General features: G+C 60.7%; 4 protein-coding genes and 1 non-coding gene across 6 annotated transcripts; 2 read left to right on the forward strand and 3 right to left on the reverse strand.

Moving 5' to 3' along the window:
- The first annotated feature begins 1951 nt into the window (after positions 1-1951).
- Positions 1952-3866, forward strand: LOC117654494 (lysine-rich arabinogalactan protein 19). The gene is made up of 2 exons (XM_034401161.1): positions 1952-2512; positions 2672-3866. The coding sequence occupies exons 1-2, from the start codon at positions 1952-1954 to the stop codon at positions 2933-2935; spliced, it is 825 nt and encodes a 274-aa protein (XP_034257052.1). The 3' UTR covers positions 2936-3866.
- Positions 3765-12412, reverse strand: LOC117653230 (tubulin alpha-3 chain-like). The gene is made up of 8 exons (XM_034398756.1): positions 12279-12412; positions 7524-7919; positions 7313-7441; positions 6960-7239; positions 6301-6451; positions 6131-6227; positions 5896-6059; positions 3765-4093 (listed from the first exon to the last, which is right to left on the reverse strand). The coding sequence occupies exons 1-8, from the start codon at positions 12279-12281 to the stop codon at positions 3961-3963; spliced, it is 1353 nt and encodes a 450-aa protein (XP_034254647.1). The 5' UTR covers positions 12282-12412; the 3' UTR covers positions 3765-3960.
- A 466-nt stretch (positions 12413-12878) lies between these two features.
- On the reverse strand, positions 12879-18843 carry LOC117654495 (fibrous sheath CABYR-binding protein-like). The gene is made up of 8 exons (XM_034401162.1): positions 18756-18843; positions 17621-17764; positions 17262-17542; positions 16412-17219; positions 14538-15832; positions 13349-13477; positions 13165-13256; positions 12879-13086 (listed from the first exon to the last, which is right to left on the reverse strand). The coding sequence occupies exons 1-8, from the start codon at positions 18841-18843 to the stop codon at positions 12879-12881; spliced, it is 3045 nt and encodes a 1014-aa protein (XP_034257053.1).
- A 726-nt stretch (positions 18844-19569) lies between these two features.
- On the reverse strand, positions 19570-25413 carry LOC117645466 (medium-chain acyl-CoA ligase ACSF2, mitochondrial-like). Of its 2 annotated transcripts, none has more exons than XM_034385694.1 (13): positions 25268-25413; positions 23081-23389; positions 22873-23001; positions 22581-22801; positions 22384-22501; positions 22199-22300; positions 21934-22085; positions 21680-21851; positions 21102-21212; positions 20784-20932; positions 20554-20695; positions 20047-20160; positions 19570-19941 (listed from the first exon to the last, which is right to left on the reverse strand). In XM_034385694.1, exons 2-13 carry the CDS (start codon positions 23375-23377, stop codon positions 19822-19824), a joined length of 1827 nt encoding a protein of 608 aa, XP_034241585.1. In that variant the 5' UTR covers positions 23378-23389; positions 25268-25413; the 3' UTR covers positions 19570-19821. The 2 variants fall into 2 exon arrangements, with proteins under 2 accessions (XP_034241585.1, XP_034241574.1); XM_034385683.1 differs by lacking the exon at positions 25268-25413 and adding an exon at positions 23909-24160.
- Trnag-ccc lies at positions 21593-21663 on the forward strand. The gene has a single exon. It is a non-coding gene; the product is annotated as a tRNA-Gly (tRNA).
- Positions 25414-26019: the final 606 nt, after the last annotated feature.

Here is a 26019-nt window from a genome sequence, read left to right on the forward strand (position 1 = left end):
CGGGTGACCCAACCAATGGATTGCTCGTCCGGAGAGTAATCCATTCGTGGGGTCACACGCTCGGTTCGAGTCCTGTTTAGCGGCTCTGGAGCTCCGCGCGTTGCATAGCGTGTGCTGCTACACTGTTACAGGGGCTTTCCGCACAGAGCCGCTTTAACTTGAACTTGACCTCCGTGGAGTGGGCGCGGTGGCATTGTACAGCGCGTGTGAGTGCAAAGTCTTATTTCCGGTGGGACTCACTCCGAACCACCACGCAGTCTGTCAATTTCTTTGTGCTCGCCGATAAATTTGTAGAGCGTTCAAAAACTATTTTTATTTTTCTCAAATAAAACAAAAGGCAGGTTCATTTAATTTCCCAGAGCCACTTCTCCAGACCGAAGGCACGCCGCTTTCTCAGAGTCTGTCCGAGTGGCAGTCCCTCTGGAAAAGCCAAGTATTTTTTGCTCTGTCCGCTGGCCCTGCTGGCCGTGCCGGCGGTGTGGCACTATGTAGCGAATCATCGGCAGAGACTTGACAGGAATGGAGGCAATCTGAGGGCCCATTCCGGCTGGTGCCTTAAAATGTTGCCTACGCGGTGCTACGCGGACACAGGCTCCCCGTCGCGCGCCCACCGTGTGTGGGTCACCGGTACACCACGCGAAAAAAAAAAAAAACTTTCTCAGCGAAATTTTTACTGAGCTCAGTGTCACTACTCTTCGGTTTCTTGACATTTTTCTCTCATGTGTGGAAAAAGAATGAATCTTTCTGGGGTCCTAGATCAACTAAAACTGTTAAAAATGTTGAATCACATTATTGTTTCTCTAGCCTTCAAAATATAGGCCAAACACGTTGGCTATAGAGACTGCTGTCAAAGTTGTCGCTCCGCGTCGCCGATTTTTTGTCAGTGCAGGTGCCTGCGTGTCTGTCTCCGCGCCGCCCTTTGGGCGCTTTCCGTCACGTGTGACGGTGTGACATTTGGGCAGACGGTTTACGGGCCGTCCCGGTCCGGGATTGGCCATCCAGGCCAGCCAGGCCAGCCGGGCGGCTCGCTCCGAGTCTCCGCGGCCCACCGCGGCCGGACGGCCGGGACGGCCGGGACGGGCAGGATTATGAAAATTTGCAGGGATTTAGCATACATGTGGGCCACGAAGCGCAAACTCGCCATGGGAACGGAGCTCGCAGGCCATGTGAAATGAAAGAAAGTTTTTACTTTGTCTTGCAGATGTCTGGACTGCTGTTGGTGTGCGCTTGGCTGTTGGGCCCCCCTCTGGGCCCCCCTCTGGGCCCCCCACTGGGGCCCTCTTTGGGGCGCGGCCTGCTGGGACCCCTCGCGCTGCTGGTCGCCCTGGCGGAAGGTGAGAATGAGAAAACTATCTCAAACACACGCGCGCCGCGTACGCCGCGCGCGCCGCCATGCCCCACATGGAGTTGGGGCTTCCGCCGCCAGGAGGCGCCACCGCGCCACAGGAAGTGTGGACTTCCCTTCTCACAAAGAAGAAACAGGTTCACATGTCCCGGTCTCGGTGTAGCACTGTAGCACTGTGAAGTGAAGCACAGGCACGAAGGACCAATTTCCGGGTCACGGTCGGAAAAGTCGTCAACGCCGCACTGTCTCTCTCGCACCCCGACGGGGCACAGTGGGCCAGAAGACCGGTGGAGCCGGCCAAAACTCTAGACGCGTGTTGAGCTCCAGAGTCGCTAAATGTGGCTAAATGGGACACGAACCGAACGTGTGACCCCACCGATGGATTCCTCGTTCGGAGAGCAACCCATTGGTGGGGTCACACACTTGGTTCAAGTCCCATTTAGCGACTCTGGAGCTCAAAACGTGTCTAGAGCTTTGGCCACCTCCGCCGGCCTTCTGGCCCACTGTGCGGCACGCCCTGTGAGTGCGAGAGAGACAGAGTGGCGTTTGTTTGACGCGGTTTGTGTTGCAGCCGTGCCAGCGGCCAGGGGCCCGATGCTGGGCCCGATGGGCCCGCTGGGCCCGCTGGGCCCCATCCCCAGCCCGCGCATGGACTTCGACGAGTGGACGCCGCTGGGCCACGGCGACCCGCTCAAGAACGACCCCACGTACGACTACGTGCCGCCCGTGCTGGACCGCGTGCACTACTGGATGGAGGAGAGCAGCGCGCGGCGCGACGTGGACCTGAACGCCGTGCCCGTGCCCGCCACGATGCTGGTGCCGCCCCCGCCGCCGCCGCCCGCGCCCACCACGGCCGCCTTCACCGGCGCCCCGCCGTCCTACTCCAGCCTGAACCCGTTCCACCACTTCGAGGACCGGCCCGTGGTGCCGAACGTGCTGTTCGAGGAGAAGCCCTTCGGGAGCTTCGACGCGCAGGGCTTCGGGGACGTGCTGCGGGACGCGGCGCCCACGCCGTCGCCGGTGGTGCAGCACCAGCCCCTGCTGGGCCCCACGCCCGTGGCGGGGCCGCTGCTGCCGACGCCGCACAGCCCCACGCCGGCGCCGCGGCCGCCCCGGCCGCCCAGTCCCAACGCCATCCGCGCCGAGCCGGCCAAGTCCAGCAAGCTGGCGCCGCCGCCGCGAGGGCCGCCCCCCAAGGCCGCCGTCAAGCCGCCGGGCAGGCCGCCGGGCAAGCCCACCCGCCACGACGACCAGCCGCAGCTGCCGCCGCCGCCGCACATGCCTCCGAAGCCGCCACCGCCCCGGCCGCCGCAGAGCACCACGTCGGCGGCCTCGACCACCACGACGACGCCCCTGCCGTCAACGACGACCGCCAGGACGGCCCCCATGACCACCACGTCGTCCTCCATCTCCTCCCTGGTGCGCGGGCTGCTGCACCGGGAGGCCGCCACCACGGCCAGCACCCTGACCACGGACCCGCTCTTCGCGCACTACAAGCAGCCCGTGACGCCGGTGCAGGGCCCCGCCTACCTCATCATCCAGGGCCACTCCAAAGTCAAGACGTACGGGCCCGTGCTGCGACGCATCTAGGGACTCCAGCGCGGTGGGTCCAGTGCCGTGGCCAAAAACCACGAAGTCACCCTGAAAACTTAAGTGTGTACTGAGTACACACTCTTGGTAAAGTATCTACTGGGTACACACTTTGGTTTTCGGTGCGATGGGCTGGAAGGGCTGCGTTTGAAAGGCCAGTCAGCTTCAAGATTGCTGTGGAAACGAACAGCGAAACGAAGCAAAAGTACAGCCTCATTAACGAAGCCGCCCGAACCGTGCGTTCGGCTCGGCTCGGCTCGGCAGTTCTGCGTGGATCGGCTGTGCTCGGCAGTGCGTCCCGACTCGGGCGTCCATGTTCCCACGGGGTGCAATCAACACTCGACTCCTCTGACCCCAATTCGAACAGAAGATAGTCTGCGCCGCCGCGCCGCTGCGCCTGGTGCTGGGCCCGTGCGGCCTGTGCGGCCTGTGCTGGTTTTGAGCGGGAAGACGAAGCTCCTCCCTCTGTGAGTGTGGCCCGCCAGGATATTGTTCCCTCTGCCTCTCTCTCATTCTAGACAACACAAATGCTTTTCCATGTTCCCCGCGTACGAATATCTCTGCCTTCTTCAGCGGTTTCTGTTTTGCTTTCTTGTCGGGTTTCTGTTGAGTTTTTATTTTTGTTTTTGTTTTTTTTTCTTGTGATGTTTATGTTAAGTTACCATGCGCTGGGCGTGTCCTTCCCCGCCTTGTCCATCTTTCCTGTCTCTCTCTGGTCTTCTTCGGAATAAACCTGTTTTCTCGTTTCCACGGCTGTTTTCTGTTTCACCAGTGTTTCATTTCGCGTATCGGTGAACTACTCAAACTTCATCGCTCAGAATCACCATCGTAGTCTCAGCCTTGCCGGTTTCAGCAAGCGTTTATCCAATCAGGTAAAAAAAGGAAGTACAAAGCGTTTTGAAATCAATAAAAAAAACATCGTCAGTACAAATATAGTGGTTACAAATAATGAACTTATTAAATATCCCTGAAGGCACTACACTGTGAACATGAACATAAATTAGAAAAGGTTAGTGTCGCGGCGCCTAGTACTCGTCGCCGTCCTCGACCTCGCCCTCCACCGAGTCCACGCCGACCTCCTCGTAGTCCTTCTCCAGGGCGGCCAGATCCTCGCGCGCCTCGGAGAACTCGCCCTCCTCCATGCCCTCGCCGACGTACCTGTCGAAAAGCACACCGTTATTCCAAAATCTCTTTACATTTCCATAATTTATTTCTATTTTTCTACGAGTTTTGTTTTGTTTGGTTTCTATCGCGTTGTCTCGGCTCATAAAGTTTGCGCGGAGGGAATTCTGAGCGTGGTGCAACAACACCAGCCGTTGTTGATGCAGTAGGACTTTTTTTGTGAAAGAAAAATGAGCGCCGGGCGGTACCAGCGTGTACGAATGCAATGATAGAGCAATCGACGTGCCCGCAGAGTGCAGGCCAAGCTGGGCTACGTGCAGGTTAGGTTAGGCACATGTGCAGCGTTGCGTGGCCGATGGCGCACAGACACACAAAGAATGACCGATGCGTAAGGCATTTGAAATTTGGACGCGATAGTGACATCATTTCAAAAGGTGCGGAATAACATTCGTTGTGGTCGAGAAACCTCGACGCGCGCTTCCTTCGGGCCCTGCGGGGTGTGCTGGGAGTGCACGACAAATGTGGATTACGACTCGCCCCAACGCCTCCCCCTCGTTCCCCCATACCACCACACTGCTAGCTCCGCCCTGCTGATGGCAGCCCTTGATAGCGAACCAAGGGCCCTGTCCCGGAGGGCCGGCCAGCGTAGGCCAGCGGGGCGAAGGGCACTAAAGACAGAGCGGGCCGGGTACCACGCCGGAAGTCTGCAGCGGTGCCATGATCAATCAAAAAATAGGGCGCGCCCGTGAGAGAGGTCAAGCAACCCCCTCGGATGGAGGCAGAGAGGTGGGAGGTGGGGGCGAGCACAAGGAGAAACCGGCAGCAACGACCAGGGCCCACGAACCCCAGTTCTCGTTCGAATATCAATAACCCCGAACACAGCCCATTCCCCCACCCCGGCGGCACTCACGGCGACCCTCAGTGCGATAGCCATCGCGCTGTCTCCCTCGCACCATTATGGGACGCGCCACGAGTGCGAGAGAGACAGAATTAGCCCGCTGCGTGAGCGCCCCCAGTGACTCGGGGTGGTTCGTGGTTCCCCCAGACGCGACCACGGCGCCGCGTCTGTGATTAGCGCGTCGTTTCCGTCGCTCTGTCTCTCTCGCACTCAAGAGGCGTACCGTGAAGGTGCGAGAGAGACAGCGCGACGGAAGCGAGTCTGAAGCAGTCTACAGTGTGGCTGCGCGGCGCCGGCCGGTAGGCAACACATTCGACAGGGCCGCCTGCGGGCTGCCTGCCCGTCTGGGCGGCTCGCTCGCTCCGTCTCTCTCGCACTCGTGGCGCCGTGGCGCGCACCGTGCAGGTGCGAGAGAGACGGAGCGACAGCCCGTCCCGCTTGTTTGCACGCGCTCGCGCCGCACGCGCGTGCAGGCCGCGCGGTCACGCGATGCGTCAAGTAAAGGGAGCGTGCGTGCGCGAGCAGTGGAGGCGAAAAGGGGGCGGGGTGGGGGTGCCATCGACTTGTTGAGACGACCGTGCAACCTGGACGCCTCGCTCCCTTTTCCCCGACGCACAAAACACCCTGGCCGTGGTGACACGGAGCGGTGCCGCCGCGAAAGTAGGCAAACGTTCCCACCATGCGCCTGTGTCGAAAAGGCTGCACAGTGGGCCAGACAACCGGTGGCGGCGGCCAAAACTCCAGACGCGTTTTGAGCTCCAGAGTCGCTAAATGGGACTCGAACCGAACGTGTGACCCCATCAATGGATTCCTCGTTCGGAGAGCAATCCATTGGTGGGGCACACGCTCGGTTCGAGTCCCATTTAGCGACTGGAGCTCAAAACGCGTCTGGAGTTTCGGGCGCCGCCTCTGTGGGCAGCCTGCTTGCTGGGGGACCTACCAGTGCACGAAGGCCCGCTTGGCGTACATCAGGTCGAACTTGTGGTCGAGGCGCGCCCAGGCCTCCGCGATGGCCGTGGTGTTGGACAGCATGCAGACGGCGCGCTGCACCTTGGCCAGGTCGCCGCCGGGCACCACGGTGGGCGGCTGGTAGTTGATGCCCACCTGCAAGTCCACCGTTAGAACTGACAGTGGTGCGAATTCGGGGCGTCGCCGTCAAGCAGTGAGCGACGTACCTTGAAGCCCGTCGGGCACCAGTCCACGAACTGGATGCTCCTCTTGGTCTTGATGGTGGCGATGGCGGCGTTCACGTCCTTGGGCACCACGTCGCCACTGCCAGGGACACACCGGCGCGTCAGACAGGCGCACACCCCTCCCTCCGGCCAGCACAGTATGAGAAACTCACCGGTACAGCATGCAGCAGGCCATGTACTTGCCGTGCCGCGGGTCGCACTTGACCATCTGGTTGGCGGGCTCGAAGCACGCGTTGGTGATCTCGGACACCGTCAGCTGCTCGTGGTAGGCCTTTTCGGCGGAGATGACCGGGGCGTAGGTGGCTGCGGAAATATCATGGGTTCAATACTCGGTAAGAAATAAATTTTTCTCGCTTTTTTTCTGCAGTGTTGCGCGTGTGTGGCTCTGGCTGTCTGCTTCTTGATCGTGGGGGCGCCCCCCTGACAGGTCAGCAAACACAGCAAACCGTCCGGGCTGGAACGCCAAATTTCACGCACGCAGCACACATACAGTGGCGTGAGCCAACACGAGTGTGACGTGTTTGCAGCGCCCTGGGCAGCCCTTGCAGTGACCATATGGTTGGCTACACAGCGTCGGGTGGCGACCCTATGAACGACACGCTGTTTCCTCAGAACCAGCGCTAGCGCAAGAAATCGATGCAAGTGGTCACCATATCCCGGAAGGTGCATTCCAGAGTCCGCCGGGGGGTCACTCTACCGGCAGGCCCGCAGGGGGTGCACGCGAGGCGACGGCACTAGTGGCAACCCTACGTTCTGAGGAATAATGGATGACTGGCGCTGAGGCCTGTGAAAGGTTGACAAAGGGGCATACCCAGCGGGAAGTGGATGCGCGGGTACGGCACCAGGTTGGTCTGGAACTCGGTGAGGTCCACGTTGAGCGCGCCGTCGAAGCGCAGCGAGGCCGTGATGGAGGACACGATCTGGCCGATGAGGCGGTTCAGGTTGGTGTAGGTGGGCCGCTCGATGTCCAGGTTGCGGCGGCAGATGTCGTAGATGGCCTCGTTGTCCACCATGAAGGCGCAGTCCGAGTGCTCCAGCGTGGTGTGCGTCGTCAGGATCGAGTTGTAGGGCTCCACCACGGCCGTGGACACCTGCAGCAGCAACATGATTAACGGGTGCAGAGGTGATTTTTTGGGGGTTGGTCACCTATTTTTAGTTACGGACCTGCGGCGCCGGGTAGATGGAGAACTCAAGCTTGGACTTCTTGCCGAAGTCGACGGAGAGGCGTTCCATCAGCAGCGACGTGAAGCCAGAGCCGGTGCCGCCCCCGAACGAGTGGAAGATGAGGAAGCCCTGCAGGGGCGAGGATGGCACAGAAACTCTCAAACCAGCACAGAAACAATTCGTGGGCGTCTTTGAAAATAGGCGCGCGTACCTGGAGGCCGGTGCACTGGTCGGCCAGCTTGCGGATGCGGTCCAGCACCAGGTCGACGATCTCCTTGCCGATGGTGTAGTGGCCGCGCGCGTAGTTGTTGGCGGCGTCCTCCTTGCCCGTGATGAGCTGCTCCGGGTGGAAGAGCTGGCGGTAGGTGCCGGTGCGCACCTCGTCCACCACGGTGGGCTCCAGGTCCACGAACACGGCGCGCGGCACGTGCTTGCCGGCGCCCGTCTCGCTGAAGAAGGTGTTGAAGGAGTCGTCGCCGCCGCCCAGCGTCTTGTCGGACGGCATCTGGCCGTCGGGCTGGATGCCGTGCTCCAGGCAGTACAGCTCCCAGCACGCATTGCCGATCTGCACGCCCGCCTGCCCGATGTGGACCGAGATGCACTCCCTCTGCAGCGGAAGGGGAAGCCCGGTTCACAGTGGATTGGCCGGAAGACCCGTGGAGGCGGCCAAAACTCTGGACGCGTTTTCAGCCCCAGAGTCGCTTAGCAGGACTCGAACCGAACGTGTGACGCCACCAATGGATTCCTCGTTCGGAGACCAATCCATTGGTGGGGTCACACGTTCGGTTCGAGTCCCATTTAGCAACTCTGAAGCTCAAAACGCGTCCGGGATCTCGACCTCCTCCACCGGTCTTCTGGCGACACTTCTTTATTTCCCAGAGCGTTTGACGCCTAGAATTAAGTTGTCGTTGCCGGGCAGTAATTTTTTGAAGCATGGACATCATTTGCATGCGACACTGTGAGGAGGTGGGGGAGGGGAGTACTGCTGTTCCCTCCCTTATCGCCGTGGGACCGTTTTGCTTTTCAAAACGGCGGCACTTGCGGCAGAAGGTGCAAAGCAGCAAAACAGTGCGGAGTCTCGCCCGCCTTGGCTCGCCCCACGCGAGCGACACGCGAAAAATGAGCTGTTGGTTCCAAGCAAACAGTTGCAAGTTGACCCAGCGATATGGAATTACTACGGTTTGATCGACGAGGCAACCTAATTCATCTCAGGCGAAAAGTTTGCCGGCCGAAGACCATTTAGTACTTGCAAACTTTTTTTCTGTTTTTCGCGCGTGACCCGAAAGGGGGCACAAGGCCCTGGCCGCGGGGGCACAGCCACGCCACGCCCCGTCGCACAATAAAAAGTGACGTCATCGGGGAAGGGAAGGGGGAGGGGGTTTGTCAAATCATCGTGGAAGGGAAGGAAAGCGTTTTGTGCCCCCTCGCGAAGCACCCGTGCCTGGCACACGCTAACAACAACAACAACAACAACAACTTGGGGGGCACGCAAGCAGCAACAACAACAAATTCCCCGCGCGACTTCGCCCTGACGCAGCAACAACAACAGCAGGGAAATGTGCGGCACGCGGCCACGCTGTAAAAACGGCGGGAAGGGACCGTTCCTCCGGGACAGCACGCCAATTCCCGTTTTAGACAAATTACAGCCACCTAGTGTACTTATCATTTGCAAAGTTGCGCCTTATGGACGTGCATTAGGAGTGCGTCAAGAAAACTGCTACTTTTTCCTCCTAGGGGGCCTGAATAATGCAGAAGGCATTTCACACTAGGTTGCCGTGCTGCCGGGGCCCGTCTCGGGCACTGAACCGCGAAAAGTGGAAGTGAGAGGGGGAGGGGGGACTGGAGGACGTCAGGGCGCGTCTTAGCTAGGTCCACCAGAGCGAGACTGTTTGAATCATCTTCTCTATGACCGGTCGCACCGCTGGCGTTCCTTGGGCGTTCCCGGGCGTTCCCCGGGCGTTCCCGGGCGTTCCCTATTGGGCGTTCCCTAGACGCGGTTCGGGTGTGCCCGCCCGCCAGGCGACCGGGGGGTCTTGTAGTGTAGTGACGGAAGCACCGCCGGGGACACTCGTGTCGTGCACTGTACGTAATGTTGACGTCGTCCATGAGCCGCCACAGCAAAGTTACGAAAATTCAAAAATAAAATAATTTTCTTTTTATTTTACTCTTTTTTTTATTTTTGCGACCGCCCGTTGCTTTGCAATGGTGTGCAGACTGCTCTCGCCTTGCAGGGAAGTCCACATGTGTGTCCGCGAACACACCCACATTAATTTTCGAGTGCATCTGGGCTGGGCATCTGCCCCGCGTCTACTCGACCGCAAAACTGTTGCGGCCGCGCCGCGCTTACAAGGACATGTGGGGTCCTGTCAAGAGAGAGAAAGGGGGAGGGGGGCTGCCTTCAAACTTTTATGTCAACCGCTGCCGTCAGAACATGTACGGCTCGTCTAGGTCTAATTCCCTAATTACGTTTAGGCCAATTAAATTAAGGAGAGAAGGAACTCGTTGTCTAGTGCGGTACCGCCGCGCCACGCGCACTCATGGCGAACAAGGAGCACTTCTTTGGTTTTGTAAGACTAAACAATGTCGTTTTTTATCATTTTTTTTCAACGGTAAATGCTTTTTGTTTTGTCAAGATAAAGTCCATAGATGGATTTCTTTCGGTTGAAGCTGAATGCGTTTTGGAGTTACCCAGTCGTTTTTCATTGTTTCTTTAGCGCTGTAAGCGCAACGCACCGCGCATAGGTCCAATTAAATTTCGAACGCACTAACAAGACAAACAGCATGTAAGTATCGGTTCCGACAGACACGCACACCAGCAAGGCTGCCCTCGCCGCACCTCGCCGTCGATGAGAAGTCACACCGTGGCACCCGTCGGTGCTCGAGGTACCCGCGAGGCGCCCGAGGTACCCGTGGCAACCGGAGGCAGGGCCGGTCGGGTTACGCCTGCCGAGCATGACGGGTACCTGCGGGTACCTCGGCAACGGGTACCGGCGCACAGTGGGCCAGAAGGCCGGTGGAGGCGGTCGAAATCCCGGACGCGTTTTGAGCTCCGGAGTCGCTAAATGGGACTCAAATCGAACGTGTGACCCCACCAATGGATTGCTCTCCGAACGGGGAATCCATTGGTGGGGTCCACGCTCGGTTTGAGTCCTGGAGCTCAAAACGCGTCTAGAGTTTTGGCCGCGTCCACCAGTCTTCTGGCCCACTGTGCCGTGGTACCCTGCATCCACACCGTCATCCTGCTTCTCCTTCTCCTTCTCCTCGGCACTGGATTCATCAATAGCGGTCTTTATTGTTCTCGCAGCGTTTCGAGGACTCTCAGCGCCGACAGTGGCGCGGCACCGTAGACCGGGCGCCGCGGGTACCGGGTCTCTGGGCCGGCCGAGCGATTCTGGAGAGTCGTTTCGTCGCTGCGTCTCCTTCGCACCCCTGCGGGATGCCCCATGAGCGCGCGGCCTGCGCGCCTAATAATGGCGGGGTAGGCAAACCTACGCCACGGCGCGCAGGCATGCTCAACGGGACTGCCTACCCCGCCAGGGGCCTCAGCTCACGCACTGCACAGGGGGCCAGAAGGCCGGTGGAGGCAACGCGTTTTGAGCTCCAGAGTCGCTAAAGAGGATTCGAACCGAACGTGTGACCCCACCAATGGATTCCTTGTTCGGAGAGCAACACTGTGAAACCAAACGTGGACAACTCCACACTTCCTGGTGTGGAGTAAGTCTCCACACTTGGAAGTGCAGAGTACGCAGTCTCCGCACTTCAAGTGTGGAGCAGCTCACATGGCCCCTATCTCTTTGCATGGTGCAAACGTGGACAACTCCACGTTTGAAGTGTGGAGACTGCAAACTCTGCACTTCCAAGTGTGGAGACTGAAAATTCCACTCCTCCGCATTTCAAATGTGGAGTTGTCCACGTTTGGTTTTACAGTGAATCCACTGCTGGGGTCACACGTTCGGTTCGAGTCCTCTTTGGTGACTCAGGAGCTCAAAACGCGTCTTGAGTTTTAGCCGCCTGCGTCGGTCTTCTGGCCCACTGCGCGAACCAAGGATCGGGCACAACGCCGCCTATTACTCTATTTAGCCGCCACCCACACAGGCGTCGTTTTTCGCTCGGCTCAGTGGGGCAGGCTAGGCCGGCCAAATGATGGCCGAAGGCCACACGGTCAAAATTTTGGTCGTCACTTGATGACAATTTCAAGGCTGATTTTCCTTACGAGAGTGTCACCGAACGATGTAATCAATTTGTGACGAAACTACCGCGTTTTTCAAGTTGCGTCGTCCATGATGGTGACAACGAATTTCCACAGTGCACTGGCCAATCTATACTTCTTGCCCCTCGCTGTCCGCCGACACTGTAATAACCCGCGCTATAAACTCGGCCCCCAGCCCAGCATTGCGTCCGCTTTTCCATTTTCCCGATTGCTGGGCATGTCATTTCCTCGCTTTACGGCTCGCCGTCTCTCTCGCACTCACGGGGCGTACCCTGCGGGTGCGAGAGAGACGGGGTGAATGCCGTGAGGTTGGGGTACCGTGACAAGGTCGCCTTACTTTCGACGAAAAGCGCCCGCCCCCGCCCCCACCCCTCGCATCGATCCGCTGGAAGGACGAAGGACCTCGCTTCCTTGTTGCAGGCCGGTCAAACAAAGGATGTTGCGCCCTTCCATTCGGCAGCACCAACATGACAAACTACCAGTCAACAACGCCAAAAAAATTATTTACGAAAACAAAATTAGAACAAAGTACTGCTCTAAGTTACTTTCCGCTGGCACACAACTGTCGCTCACATCGAACCAGAATTGACTTCTCTGAGAGAAAGTGCGCTTGGTGCTTTTTCTTTTCGACTCAGGAGTGACGTGCTACATGAAAAATTGCGCACAGTTATTTTTGTCTAAATGTCGCTGGGGGCAAGAAATGGAGGGAAGAACCAAATCCCTTAGGAGACACGCTAGTGGCCCCGGACTACTTGCCATGTTGGAATGTCCTTGGAAGTCCTTGGGGGTCCTTGGAAGGCCTGGGTGTCTCCGGGGAGGGAAGGCGAAGGCGTCTCGGTGTCGCAGACTGGCTCAGCAACTGGCTACGCGCCGCCGAGCTAGGCTTGACTTGGACTGGCGGCGGCCAGCGGCGCAGCGCGCAGCGCGGGGCGCAGACTGTGCCCCGCCCCACCCCACCCCGCCTCGCCTCGCCCCACCCCACCCCGCCCCCGCCCTCCCCAACCCCCTCGCCCAACCCTCCACGCCACGCCACGCCACGCCGGTTCACACGTGCACTATACCGTCTCGTTACTGCGAGTAATTGCCAGCGCACTGTAAACGCTAAAAATGTAAAGCGAAAGACAAAAAAAAATTACTGGGAACTCGCGGGAAAGGGGTAGGGGTGGAATGACAAGACGGGAATTGGTAGCATTTTGTCCGGTGCGGTACTCGGGGCTGGAGGGCAGCATTCGGGCAGGAGCACGGCGGTGACGGCCTCGAGGAGGAACGCCGGCAGACTCCTTGAACCGAGCAACGGGGACGGTCAGGGCACTGTAAAAATTCAAGTCCGAGGTGCGCCCTTTGCAAGGCCCTTGCCTAGAACTGGTCCTGGTGGTCCTCGCGGTGCAGGTCTTCGTCGGAGGGCTCGGAGGGCTCGGAGGGCTCCTGGCGTCGTTGCGCCAGTAGGATGTGCATGCGGGCGAGTGGCGACAGGTCGGCCTCGGGCACCAGCTGCAGGCCGCAGTACGGGCAGGGCGTCGTGGCGCTCGCGGCCTCCTGGCGGGCCCGGATGGCCGTCGTGGACCTGGCCGACGGATTGGTATCAACACGGGGGTGGCGGCGCCGCGATGACACCCAGGCCGTCGTCGTCGTCGTCGTCTACCTGGCCCGCTTGAGTCCCGCGGTGGCGGACTGCAGGCTGGCGGTGCGTCGCGGTGGGGGCGGCGCCAGCTCGGGCAGGTCCAGGGCGCGGATCTGCGCAAGCGGCGCAAGCGGCGTGAGCCACACTCGAGTGAAGGGCGCGGCCTGGAGGGCATGCCTGGGCGGCCCAGGACGATGGCCCCCACCTTCTCGTGTAGGCGGCGCAGCGTGGCGTGCAGTGGGCCCAGCTCGCGCTCGCAGGCCTCCATGGTCCTGGCCAGCACGGAGCGCCGCCGCGCCGCCGCGTCCATGACGGACAGCACCGAGGCCCACTCCTGCGACAGGGGCAGGGATGGAGTCAACAGCAGTAAAAAGGAGCGCGGTGTCGGGGTTTGAACCACCAACCTCGCCGCAGTTGGAGCACCGCCGCAGCCTGTCGCCGGGCCGCGGCGTGTAGGTCCCCGCCGAGTAGGTCCCCGCCGCCCGCGCCGCGGCCGCGCGCGTCGCCGCGTCCTCGCAGGTGCAGAACGTGGGTCCCCCGAGGGCAGATTGCTCGCCCGATGCGGAGGGACCGCCACCGGGGCCGCCAGGCAGGACGTCGTCTCGCACGTCATCGTCCTCGGGCTCCTCCGCCAGGGCGTCGCCGGCCGGCATGGAGAGCAAGCGGCCGTTCTCGTTCACCACCACGGCCAGCGGAGGGAACGGCGTGTCCCGCCGCATGACGGGGTGCTCCACGTCGCCGTCGTCGGGGACCCGCTGAGTCCCTGGCGTCCCGGTGGACGCGCCGGTGGACGCGAGTGAGGTGGGGGCGGACACGGCTGTCGCGCGTTCCGCGGAGCTGGCCCACCGCAGCCCTGCTGCATCTCGGCCTTCGCGGCCTTGGCCACGGCCTTGACCGCCAGCGACGGCGCCGTCCTTGCGGCGGCTGGACAGGCACTCGCTCTTGAGGGTGGGGCGCGGCGCGTCGTCCGCGGCGGCCGCCACTCCCCCGGCTGACGGCGGCGACGGCAACTCGGGCTCGCTGGGCGGCGCCAGGAGGGTCGCTGACGTCGCGAGGACGCCGACGTCGCCCTCGGCCTTTTCGGTGGCGGGCGGCGGGCTGACGGTGATGCTGGCGGGCGGCGACACGCGTACCGGACTGTCCTGCGCCTCGGGCAGCCCTCGGGGTTTCGGCGAACCCGGAACCGAACCCGGTTCCGGTACAGGGAGGCTAGCTCCCTCCGGCGGCACTGCGTCGCCGTGCACTTCCGGTGCTGGTTCCGGTGCGTCCGGTGCGTCCAGTTCCGGCTCGGGCGCCGCGTGCCGAGACGCGTCCCTGGTGGCGAGCAGCGACGCGGGCAGGCAGGTGGAGTCGTAGGCGGGGCCCTGGCGCAGCTGCTGCAGGCGGCGCTCCACGGCGTCCACGGCGTCCACCTCGGCCCTGCCGTCGGCAGACTGGTCCGGCTCACCAGGGCCCTCTTCCGGTTTCCCTACTTGTTCATCTCCGCCTCCCAGATCGGCAGGGGCGCTGGGAGAAGCGCTCATAGGGGCGCTGTGTGCGGCGCTAGGTACCCCACTTTTGGTGGCGCTTTTAGCGGGGCTGAGCACAGCACTTTGGACGGGACTTTGGGCAGCACTTTCGGCAGGACTTGGGGCTGTGCTTTGGGCAGCGGTTTGCGCAGCGCTCTGGGGAGCACTTTTGGCTGGACTTTGGGCAGCAGTCTTGGCAGGACTCTGGGGAGCGCTATGGGCAGACGCGGTGGGTGCGATTTCTTGGGCGACGTCATCAGCAGGTGGTAGGACTGTTCGTAAGCACTCGCTGTTGTAAGGCGCCTTCCTCACAGAGGCCTGCATTTCAGGCGTCGTTTGTGGCGTTGCCTCGGCTGGAGCTTCAGGGGGAGCTTTCATTTCGCTCGGCGGTTTTGCCTCCAGGCCGACGGCGTCCTCGGCCGGCAGTTCTTCTGGAGGTGCTGTCTCCGGGGTGGTGTCGGGTGCTTCATCTGAGGCTTCGAACGGAGCTTGAGGTTCAGCTTGGCTCGACGGGGTAGCCTCGTCAACGTCGTCAGCGGGCAGGGCTGCTGGTGGGGCGTCTCCTGGTGGTGCTTGCTCTGGCGCTTGTTCTGCCGGAGCTTGTTCTGTTGGCAGTTGTTCCGTTGGTGCTAGTTCCGTTGGTGCGTGTTCTGTTGGCACTGGACGTACTTCAGGGAGTGCTTCATCTGGCGCCGGTTCGGCCGCCTCGGCCTCTGCTTCGGCCACGTCGATGTCGGTCACGGAGTCACCCTTGCCGCTGTCCGAGTCCCCGATGGGCACCTCCTGGATCTCGGTCTGCGGCGGGGCGGCGGCGTCGTCGAGTCTGACGGGCACGTGCTCCGCGCTGGCCGGCGCCGTGGACCGCTGCGGCGGCGGCAGACACTCACTCTTAAAGCGCTGCATCGGCTGCTCCGCCTCTGCTTCCGGTTCACCTACTTCCGGCTCGCTAGCTTCCGGTTCGCCTACTTCCGGTCCACCAGCTTCCGGTTCAGCAACCTCCGGCTCCCCGGCCTCCGGTTTGGCAACTTCTGGTACACCAGCCTCGGGTTTGTCAGCTTCCGGTTCACCAACTTCCGGCTCGCCGGCTTCCGGTACGGCAGGAAGTGGTCCGGCGGCCAAATTAATATCCGATTCAGCCGCGCTTTCCGGGACAGCCTCTTCCTGTTCAGCCTCCGTTTCATCTGTTTCCGGAACAGCTTCGAGTTCAGCTTCCAGAATGACTTCCGGTTCGTCGGTTTCCGGGACGTGTTCCGAACTCGTTGGCGCCGTGCCTCGAGGCTGAGACAAGCACTCGCTTTTGATGGTCTGCATCGCGACCTCCGGTGTCACTACCGGTACTTCTTCCTGTATGACCTCCGGTGGCACTTCCGGTGCCACTTCCGGTGCGTCTTCCGGTGCGTCTTCCGGTGCGTCTTCGGGTGCCACTTCCGGTGCCTCTTCCCGTGCCACTTCCGGTGCCTCTTCCCGTGCCACTTCCAGTGCCTCTTCCGGTACCTCTTCTGGTGCGTCTTCCGGTGCCACTTGCAGCGTGCCTTCAGGGGCAGCAACCACTTCTTCCGGCACAGTCTCAGGACCACTTTCCAGTACAGCATCAATCTCACTTTCCGGTGCAGCCCGCAGTTCGACCTCCGGTGTCGTTTCCGGAACTGCTTCCGGCTCTGCTTCCGGTTTCGTAGGCTCCGTTGCGTCTGGTTCGGCCGGCCCCGGAACCCGCTCGGAGCTCGTGGGCAGCGTGGAGGGCTGTGTCGACAAGCACTCGCTTTTGAAGATCTTGACGTCTTCCACCGCACCAGCGGCAGCAGACTCTCCGGGCGGCTCCTCCGGGGTCACAGCTTCGCGCGAGATTTCCGGTGCAGTCTGCATTTTGGATTCAGATTCTGCGGTCCTTTGGGCTTCCGGTTCAGCGGCCTCGGCTTGAGCAGGCACGCGTTCGGAGCTCGCGGCCACCGGCGTCCGCGGCTGCGACAGGCACTCGCTCTTGAGCTCCGCCACGCGTTCCGGTGCCGCGGCCTCGGCCTCGTCCAGCATGCCCTGCTCGTCCTGCTGCTCGTTGGCGGGCGGCATGGCGTCCACGACGGCCCCGAACTTGACCCCCACGCCGCCCTTGTCGAAGTCCTTCTCCAGCACGGGCTCAGCCTTGACGACCGCGGTCTCCTCTCCCGCCTCCTGGTCCTGCTCGTCATCACGCTCGTCTGCTGTCGCGTACGCCGCGCCCTCGTCGCCCTCCTCCTCCGTGTCCGTCACTCCCTCGTCGCCCGTCATGAAATCCGACTCCTCCGCGATGTCCGGGGCTTGGGGCGGCATGTCCGGGAGGTCGGCCTCGGGCAGTGGGTCATCTGCGAGCGCGGTGACCTCAGGGAGCGTCGCCGTGGCCTCGGCGGCGTCCGCGACGATGGTGACCTCGGCCTCGGCCTCCTGCACTCCCTCGTCGGCCACGTTGGCCTCCGACCTCGTCGCGTCCCCGGCCTCGTCCCGCGCGTCTTCCTGGTCCAGGCACACGCTCCGCTCGACCTCGCCCAGGGCGCTGCTGGACTTGCCCCCCTTCTCGTTCTTAGCCTTGGCCAGCTCCTGGCCGCTGTCGCCGCGCCCTAGCGTGCCGCCAGGGCTGACGGCGCCGTGCTCCGAGGCCGCGCCCACGGCGCCGGTGTCGCCGACGGTGTGCTTGGACGCCATCAGGGACGCCTCCTCGGCGACGCGCGGCGTGCTGGGCGAGGCCGCCGTCGTCTGGTGGCACGTGGCGCTCGTGTCCTCCCCGAAGATGCCCCTTGGCTTGGCGGGCACGGCGGGCACGGCCAGCATGCCGCTGGAGTGCGCCGAGCTGCACGTCGCCGTCGAGCCTCCCCGGGCCAACAGGCCTTTCGACATCCGCTGCACCAGGTCGGCGTGGTCGCCTGTGCCGAGGTTAAAAAGTCGTAAAGCCTATATTTTGTCGTGAGCCGAGCGCAACCTAGCGTGAAAAGGGTCCTTACTGCTAGCGACCACTTCCACGTCGGCGTCCTCGTCGTCTACGGTCAGGATGACGTCGGTGGTCTCGTCGGCGTCGGCCGGAGCCTTGGGTTCGCCGTTAGCAACTGCACCCTGGGGCTGGGCTGCTGGCTCGGCTGCGGGTTTCGCTGGAAGCCAGACCGGATACCCTTCAGTACGAGGGCACAACGAGGCCATCAAAAGGACCTTCTTGAAGGCAAACCTGTCAGCGGCCTTCCGGAGCACGCAGCGCTGCTGTCGTCGCCCTGGATGTTCTTGTAGCGCGGCCGCGCCGCCTCGCCCTTCCCGACGTCCTCTGCAGACACGGCGCTTGGGCGCGCAGACTCCGCGGCCGACCTCCTCGCCGTCGAGGTCGTGGAGGCCGCGCGGGCCGAACCGGCGACACTGCCTACCACCCCCTACGCCGAAGGGTATCAGCAACCGACGAGGTTTGTGAAGCGAGGTTGAAGGCGGCCCCTACCTCGCTGTTCAAGGCGCGGCCCTGCGGTGGTGCGGCAGCAGCTGCAGCAGTGCTCGTCCGCGAGGTGCCCGACGGCGTCCGCGCTTTGGAGAACAGCGCGGAGGTCCGCGGGTGCGAGCGGCGCAGCGTGGGCCGGTAGCTGCACCCCAGACTGGTCTCGTCGCCGAACAGCCCCCTGCCGAGCCGCTGCTGGTCCTGCGGGTCCTGCGGGGGCGGGCCGCCCTGGCCGAGGTCCTGGCTGCCGTGGCTGACTTGGCTGGCGGGCTGGCTGGCGAGGCTGCTGCCGATGCCGCTGTCCTGGCGGGCGCGTTCAAGCTGGGTCTGTCGGAAGGACCCCGCCGGCGACGTGGCCGCGGGCGGCGCCGAGCGCTCCCGAGCCGAGCGTCGCGACCTGCCACAGCAGTCCTCGGTCGTGAAGAGATGACCTTCCCCTCGTCCAAAGTGCTTGGTGTCACAGGTCACCTGGTGGTGGTCCTGCTGCCGCCAGACACCACGCTGGCCCTGCGGCTGGCGTTGGGGGCCGCCACGGAGCCCGGCCGCGAGCCCCTGGTCAAGAGCAGGTCCACGGACGTCGGCAGCGGCACCGCAGACGCCGTCGTGGACGCGAGGCCGCCGCGGCCCGTCGCCGTGCACGAGACGGACGTCGGCGAGCCCTGCACGTTCCTCGACGTCGGCCGCGGCGGCCTCGGGGGGCGGCCCTCCATCGTCGGGGTGCTCGGGGACCGGGTCGACGCGCGGCGCCGTCATGGTGGCCCCGGGCGGGGACCGGCCATGCCCCCCACTCGCTGCCCGTCAAACACGCATCTGGGGGAGAGGCATGGCGGCAAGGCGACGGGATGACGAACAGCGATCATTTATGGTCCGGCCATCAATGGCAACAGAGCCCTGAATGGTAATGGCACGGCACACAAAGCGCAACTCGCAACGCGTGCGAGTACGTTGGGCTGCCTACCTCGCGGGCGCTCCGTCCACGCTGCGCACTGCGCGCCGGGCCGGGGATGGCCGTGGAGGCGGCAGGGCTTTACATTGGGCGGGAAAGGAAAGGCATCAGTTTTTGTTTACGGTGTCATGGCCTCCTGCCCGGGAGGAGTTCCATGGTGGTTGCGTTGTAGAGGGCGCAGCGTCGACTGCCAACAATGCGGACCCACCTTCCTCTCCCCAGTCGGGATTAAACCCGTCGTGTTTTGGAGATTTGTTTCCGAGGAAACACATGCTTAGTCATTCGAATACCGTCTCCTTTCGGCACTTTTCGTTTGACCGCTTAACTCGCTTCAGAAACTTCAGTAAAATATTTGCGTCAGGAGGATAGTCCTGTTGGTCGGACTGACAACGCAATATTCCCCCATCCACTGTCCATTCAATTCAAAGGTTGCTCATCCCTAGGGATCATGGGAATTTTTCTCATTCAGAAAGAGTCGCCACAATACTTGTGTCTATCATGGGTCAGATTGGGTTAATAAAAAAATCTTCTCATTACTAAGGAGATCAATTCCTGTCACATTTATTTGCAAACAATACTTTTGAGCATACTCTTATTTCAGTCACACAGACACAATCACACAAGGATATACATGTAACACAATTTCAGTAAAAATATATAAAAATAATACTAATATCACATTTAAAAAAAACACTTGAAATTGAGGTATTTGCACACGAAGATTGCCCTTCAAGAGGTCCATCACAGTTGATCAAATTACATAAAATTGAATGCCTTGAAAACATTTACTTTTTCATTCTCTCAATGAAGGCGTTTTGTAGCTTGAACTTTTGGATTTTGCCTGAAGGGTTCTTCGGAAAGTCTGGCATCACATCTAGATATTTCGGAACTTTGTAGTGGGCAACCTGAAACAAACAATGGTTCAATGATGAGATTGTTGAGCTGTTAACCTTTGTTGCACAATCTATCAAATCAAACATCTTTTCTAAGAAGAAACAAACAAGTTTTACCTTTCCTTTCAAGAATGCCTTCATCTCTTGAAGAGTAATGGTAACTGCTGGATCTTTTAGTCGAATGGCTGCGGCAATTTCCTCACCCATTCTTTCATCAGGGACACCGTACACCTGAAACAAATTCATTTCCTGTTACAGCTTGGGACTTCCACCCGGCCAGAGCGCAGGGAGTATTCCCGGCGGATGCGCGGCGGGAGCACGGGGTAAGGCCACGCCTGACCACGCCGCTTCGCGCAGATACTCCGCACTTGACGCCCGCAATAAGAATGAAAATGAGACAAGTCGGGATCTTTTATTTTTAGTTGCTGCCTCACGCAAACTGGGCAGGGAAGACGTCATCAGCAACCTTCAGTTCGACCAGAGGGGACCCCCCCCCCCCCCACACACACACACACAAATCAAATTTTGCAACAGTTCGGGCCGAGCAGTCGGGAGGACCACGGTCTGGAGGTGACTGACGTGACTTGGAGTCCTGCAGCACACTTTAGGACCCTAGTAACTCACCGTGGCCTCCAGGACGGCGGGGTGCATGGACAGAGCAGACTCCACCTCCTTAGGGGCGATGTTCTCGCCGCCGCGGATGATCAGCTCCTTGATGCGGCCGACGATGCGCGCGTAGCCGTCCTCCTCCAGGACGAACTGATCCCTGCGGGCAACCGAGAGTCGCAAAAACATTAGAAAAATTACTGTAAACAATGAGTCAGACGTTGGCACGAGCAACTGACTCCACTCACCCCGTCCTCAGCCAGCCCTGCTCGTCGATGAGCTCGCGAGTCTTCTCCAGGTCGTCCCAGTAGCCCTTGCAGGTGGCGTAGCCACGGATGCACAGTTCGCCGCGCTCGCCGAACGGCACTGTCTTGCCGTTGGGGTCGATGACTTTGGCCTGCAAAAAGCACAACAATAGCAATGTAAAAATTTTATTGGCAAAAAAAAGGCGGGAAAAATATGTAAATATGGGTGGCAAGTGGGAGTCGGAAACGGGTCTCTGACGTCAAAGGGGCGGGTCAGTGACCGATAAGTGGGCTACCGCCCGCTAGACTGCCTAGACTCACCTCAAGGTGGGGCAGCAACTGGCCCACGTAGGACAGGACCCGGTTCGGATCGTCCACCTCGTAGGGAATGGTGAAAGTGGCCGGGCTCGTCTCCGTCATGCCGTATCCTTGCTGCAAACAACAACAACATTCAGGATACGATGATACGAAGGATAAGTAAACGCGTCCTCTAACTTCTCATCCCTGCAGGTTGACCCTGTGTAGAGTCCTGCGACTGTGGTGCTGTCGCGATGTGAGCGAAGCGCCCGGAATTCCCTCATCCGCCGGTACAGTCCGCGCGGGGCCGGGCAAGGCAAGGCAACAAGGCAGCAAGGCGCGGAGGACGCGAACGCACTGTACTCGCCTCCATGCCGCTCCGCGCTCCGCTCCATCCGCTGCACTGCGCACGTGCACGGCGCACCTCCCCACTCCTCCTTCCGGTGCCGCTCCGCTCCCCCCTCCCACTCGCCGCGCGCAAACACAATCCTCTTGCGCGCTCCCCCTCCCAGGCGGCACCGCTGGTGTAGTGGTATCATGGAAGATTCCCATTCTTTCGACCCGGGTTCGATTCCCGGGCGGTGCACTTCTTTTAAGCTCACCCGCAGCGCGGCCTGCGGCAGGACTTTCTTGATCTTGTTGAGGAGGTCCACGGTGGCGATGGCCGCCCCGGAGAACAGCATGTCGATGGACTCGAAGCCCTGGTTGCCGTGACGCTCCAGCTCCTGCAGCAGGTCGACGAACATGGTGGGGGCGCCGAACATGACGGTCGGCCTGAAATAAAACACGCGAGTAAAACATGAACATAATAATACCAGAAAAGTGAGAATTTGCTTGTAGGAATTCTGATTCTCACTTTTGGGCCTTGATGGCCTCGTAGACGGGCCCCGGCTCATAGTGCGGCGCCGCGATGACGAGCGTGTCGCCGGCCTCGACGCACGCCAGGATGCCGATGACGCTGGCGAACACGTGGAAGAAGGGCACCAGCGAGCACACCAGGTCGTGGTTCTGGGACAGCCCACACCGTTCATTACTGGCAGGGTAATCACATTAGACCGTCCACCGCGTGGACTCGCTCCGCCTCCACGCACGAAGGCGCTGCCGCCCTGGCGCCGTCCTACCTTGGGACTGCCGGTGGTGTACCGCCGCAGGTTGTGGAAGTGGGCGTTGTTCACCACGTTGTGGTGCGTCAGCATGGCTGCCTTCGGGGAGCCCGTCGTGCCCTGAGATGTGTGTTACGCTAATTAAAACGTGTTCACTTTGCACTATCGTGAAGTATTGATAATAGAAAAGGAGTGCTGCCCACCGACGTGAACTGGATCTCCACGATGTCGAAGGGGTCCACGTCGCCCTGCCGCTCGCGCACCTCCCTGACGCCCTTGTCCGTGCCGGCGGCGATGGCCTCGGACAGCCTCAGCGAGCCCCTGCAACAGGAGAGCAGCCACGTCAGAGAACGATAATACTTTCGGCAGAACAGTAACAGACGCTTCTCGTGGAACTGACGGCAGCAGCTCGTTGGTGATGGTGACGAGGGCCTTGAAGTCGGGCAGGCTGTCGCTGCGGATGTTGCCTGGCGTGCTGGTGGCGATCTCTGGCGCCACCTCCAGCATCAGCTTGTGGTAGTTCTGCGTCTTGAACGTGTGGTTGCAGATGAGTCCCTTGGCGCGCACCTTGCGCAGGCAGTGGCCCAGCTCGCTGGCCTGGTACGCGGGGTTCAGCGTCACCTGGGTTTCCAAATGGCGAGATAAGTGAGGGTCCTGGCGGTAGTCGAACCCGCGCCCTGCAAGGTACTCACGAGAACCAGGCCCGCCCTGGCCACGGCGAGCTTGACGAGCACCCACTCCAGCGAGTTGGGCCCCCACATGGCCACACGGTCGCCCTTGGACAGCCCCAGGGCCAGCAGTCCCGCCGCGAGCCTGTCCGCCTGGAACACACCAAAACCTTTAGGCATTGACGACCCAACTTGTCGACGGCCAGGACGGCGGGCAGGTCGGGCACCCCACCTTCTTGAGGAGGTCGTTGAAGGTGATCTTCTGGTTCTGGTAGTGCGATGCCACGGCGACGCGCTCGGGGTACTTGGCCGCCGTCCGCTGCAGCACTTGGCCGATGGTCTCGGTCAGCAGCGGGATGGTGCTCTTCATGTGCACGTAGGCCTCCCCGCGCTCGGAGCCGGCGGGGGTGGCGGGGGCGGTGGAGGCGGTGGAGGCGGCGCGGACGGCGTGGTGCCCCAGTCGACCGGCAGGGCGCGGCCAGCGGCCCCACCGCGGCCACCTCGCCAGGCACTCACGGCGGCACAGCATTTCCGAACCAAACTGCAACAAAAACAACCAAAAATACTAATAAAATTGGCGGACAAACGCAAAACAAACCCAAGTCGCTTCACTTTGAACTCTTCCCGCAATGTCTGGAGATAAGCAAAGCGATAAGAACCCGACGCTGCGAAGCGAATGCCCGCCTGGCTGATTAGAAGGGCCGATCAAATCGGGCGCAGACATAACTAATTTCAAACAGGATTATATTTTTTAATTGCCAGCTCGATGACGGGCCAAGGGAAGCAAATGGACTCAGAGGGTGTCTAGACCTTCGGACCTTCAGTGTCTCGACACTGCAGCCCAGTCGCGTCCGGATTTTGTGAGGTCATTGTCCTATCACAAGACGGTTGGCTTTGTCAGGCAAAACGTCCTTACTTGACAAACTTTATGTAATTTTGTGTCCCCGTGTCCCCTCAAACGGAGACTGTTACAAACGATAAGGAAACGCAAAGGATAAGCGACTTAGGACATCGATTTTCGTAAGTAAGACATCCTCTGTATAACGTGGCCAACGCTCACCAAAAGGTCGATTCCCCGCCTGACAGGCCACGAGCGCGTCACTCCAAGAGGCCCGGCGCGCACGAATAGGGCTCTAGGGCTCTAGTTGTCACTTTCTCACTCGTGACACCTCGTGTGCCTGCCAAGCGAATCCGACGGGACTGACTAGTCCGCCAGGAGTTCACTAGCTTATCACTCCTCGTCGAACGGCGGGGCACGGCGGGGTGGGAGTCAAGACGCGAACACGCGCTGAGACTTAAAGTTCGCCTAAGGCTGCCCGAGGCGCACCGAGGGTCGCACCTTGCACTGTGTGGCCAGTTGCCGGTGAGGCGAGGTGGAGGCGAGTCGCGCTGTCACGTTGCCGCAGCATCGGTGTGTGGGGCCATGCCACGAGATAAGATAGGAATAGGATACTACTTCCTTCAGTCACCTCACTGTTTATGCTACTTTGAACGCGGATAAGCCGGCAAATAGAAAAATAGATAAGGTTCCGCCAGTAATAAGCGTAACGACAAACGGCGCGGTACGATGTACAGCTCGCAAGAAATTGGCCCCCGAAGAAATGCTAAAAAAGGCAAAGGGCAAAGACAAAGTCTGCTTGACGCTTGACCCAGCCGGTGGTGCCCGGCCGCGCCACCGGTACAGTAGGAGTGGGACAGGGGGACGTCTGCGACACAGTCCGCGACGCCCAGTCATCATGCAGCGACTTGGAAAAACGCGCCGAATACATAAACAAGAAAGATAGAAGAAAAGCGACCTCGTCTTCCCCACGCCGCCCATCATTCGGGCTCTTATGAAAACATCATGACGGCATTATGCATGCAGTGAGCCGGTGCACCTTTGGCTCTGGGCATTCCCTCCCCGAAAACACGGTGGCGGCAAACGCGATCAGAACACTCGAACCACTGTCGATTGATCGATCGAGATCGTTAAGTGTAAACAAAAACATGGAGCCAGGTTTGAAATTCTCATACATGTTTATGTTTGTTGTTTGAGCCTATCGGCACTCCACGTAAGCTTAGCTGCCTGGTTTTTGAAACTTCGAGCGTCGGCGGAACGTGAACTAGTCAAGAAAAGCCACTTTCGCGAAAGTGGCGAAGATGTTGTCAACAACCCAGATGTCAACAGGGTAGAAGCTAAAGGTAAAATTTCCACTACCTGTTGCGGTGCGTGACAGAGCCCCCTCCCCTCCCCGGCTGGCCGTCAAGGCCACAACACTGCTGCATGCACTGGCGATATGTCATGTCAACATTAATTTTGGGTCGGGCCGCGAGGACGGTGGACCGCGACGCACGCCCCTAGCATGCCAACAACTGCTGATTTGTGCAGCAGCGGGCCACGGTCCGTCACGACACGGCCAAGCCTGGGGGCAGTACTCACCCAAGGCGTCCTAACCTACACGCCGACGTGCGGACGGCTGTCCTCAAGGCTGGCTGGCGGAGCCGAAGGCAAGTAAACACTGCGCCGAAGTCGAGCGGTGGCGGACCGGGACGCTGACGGAGTGGATTCTGGAGTCGGGCCCAACGCGGTGCAGATGCCCGCCGCTAGAGCGCGCCAGCAGGCTGGTCCCGGGGGCTCCCCTCGGCACCCTCGGCTTGGCCGGCTTGGCGGCGAGACGCCGTGCGTGGCCTCTCAGCGTGCACTGCTTGGCCGTAATCCGGTACTACTGCTTGCACTGACGACGGGGTGGGCACGGTGCAGTGGCGCGCAAAAGTACTCATCGGCACGTTCCGATTCACCGACTGTGACTGCACTGCTGCGCGTGGCGTGGGCGTCGCGTCGCGTCGCAGGGCAGGGCCCCCCCTTAGGCCCCCGGGGTCCTGCGAGCGGAGCGACTCCGCGTCTCTCTCGCACCCCCTGCGGAACGCTCCGTGAGTGAGCGAGAGCGAAGAAACGACTCTTCGGGACCAGCCTGCTGACAGACACACGAGCTGCTTCGCCAGAACGTCGAGAGCCTCGCCCCCACCTCCTGAGCCCCCTCCTTCTCCCCCTTCCCGAAGAGAGCGCCGGCCGAGTAGGCAAGCCCGGCGTGCTCCGAGTGTGAAGGGGATGCCTATCTGCCAGGTGCTTGGACGTCTTGACTCCTGTGCAAGCGGCGAGCCTTTCTTATAGGATATGTTTGTGTTTTGTTC

Source organism: Thrips palmi, unplaced genomic scaffold (assembly GCF_012932325.1).
Source record: "Thrips palmi isolate BJ-2018 unplaced genomic scaffold, TpBJ-2018v1 HiC_scaffold_10, whole genome shotgun sequence".
NCBI lineage: Eukaryota > Metazoa > Arthropoda > Insecta > Thysanoptera > Thripidae > Thrips > Thrips palmi.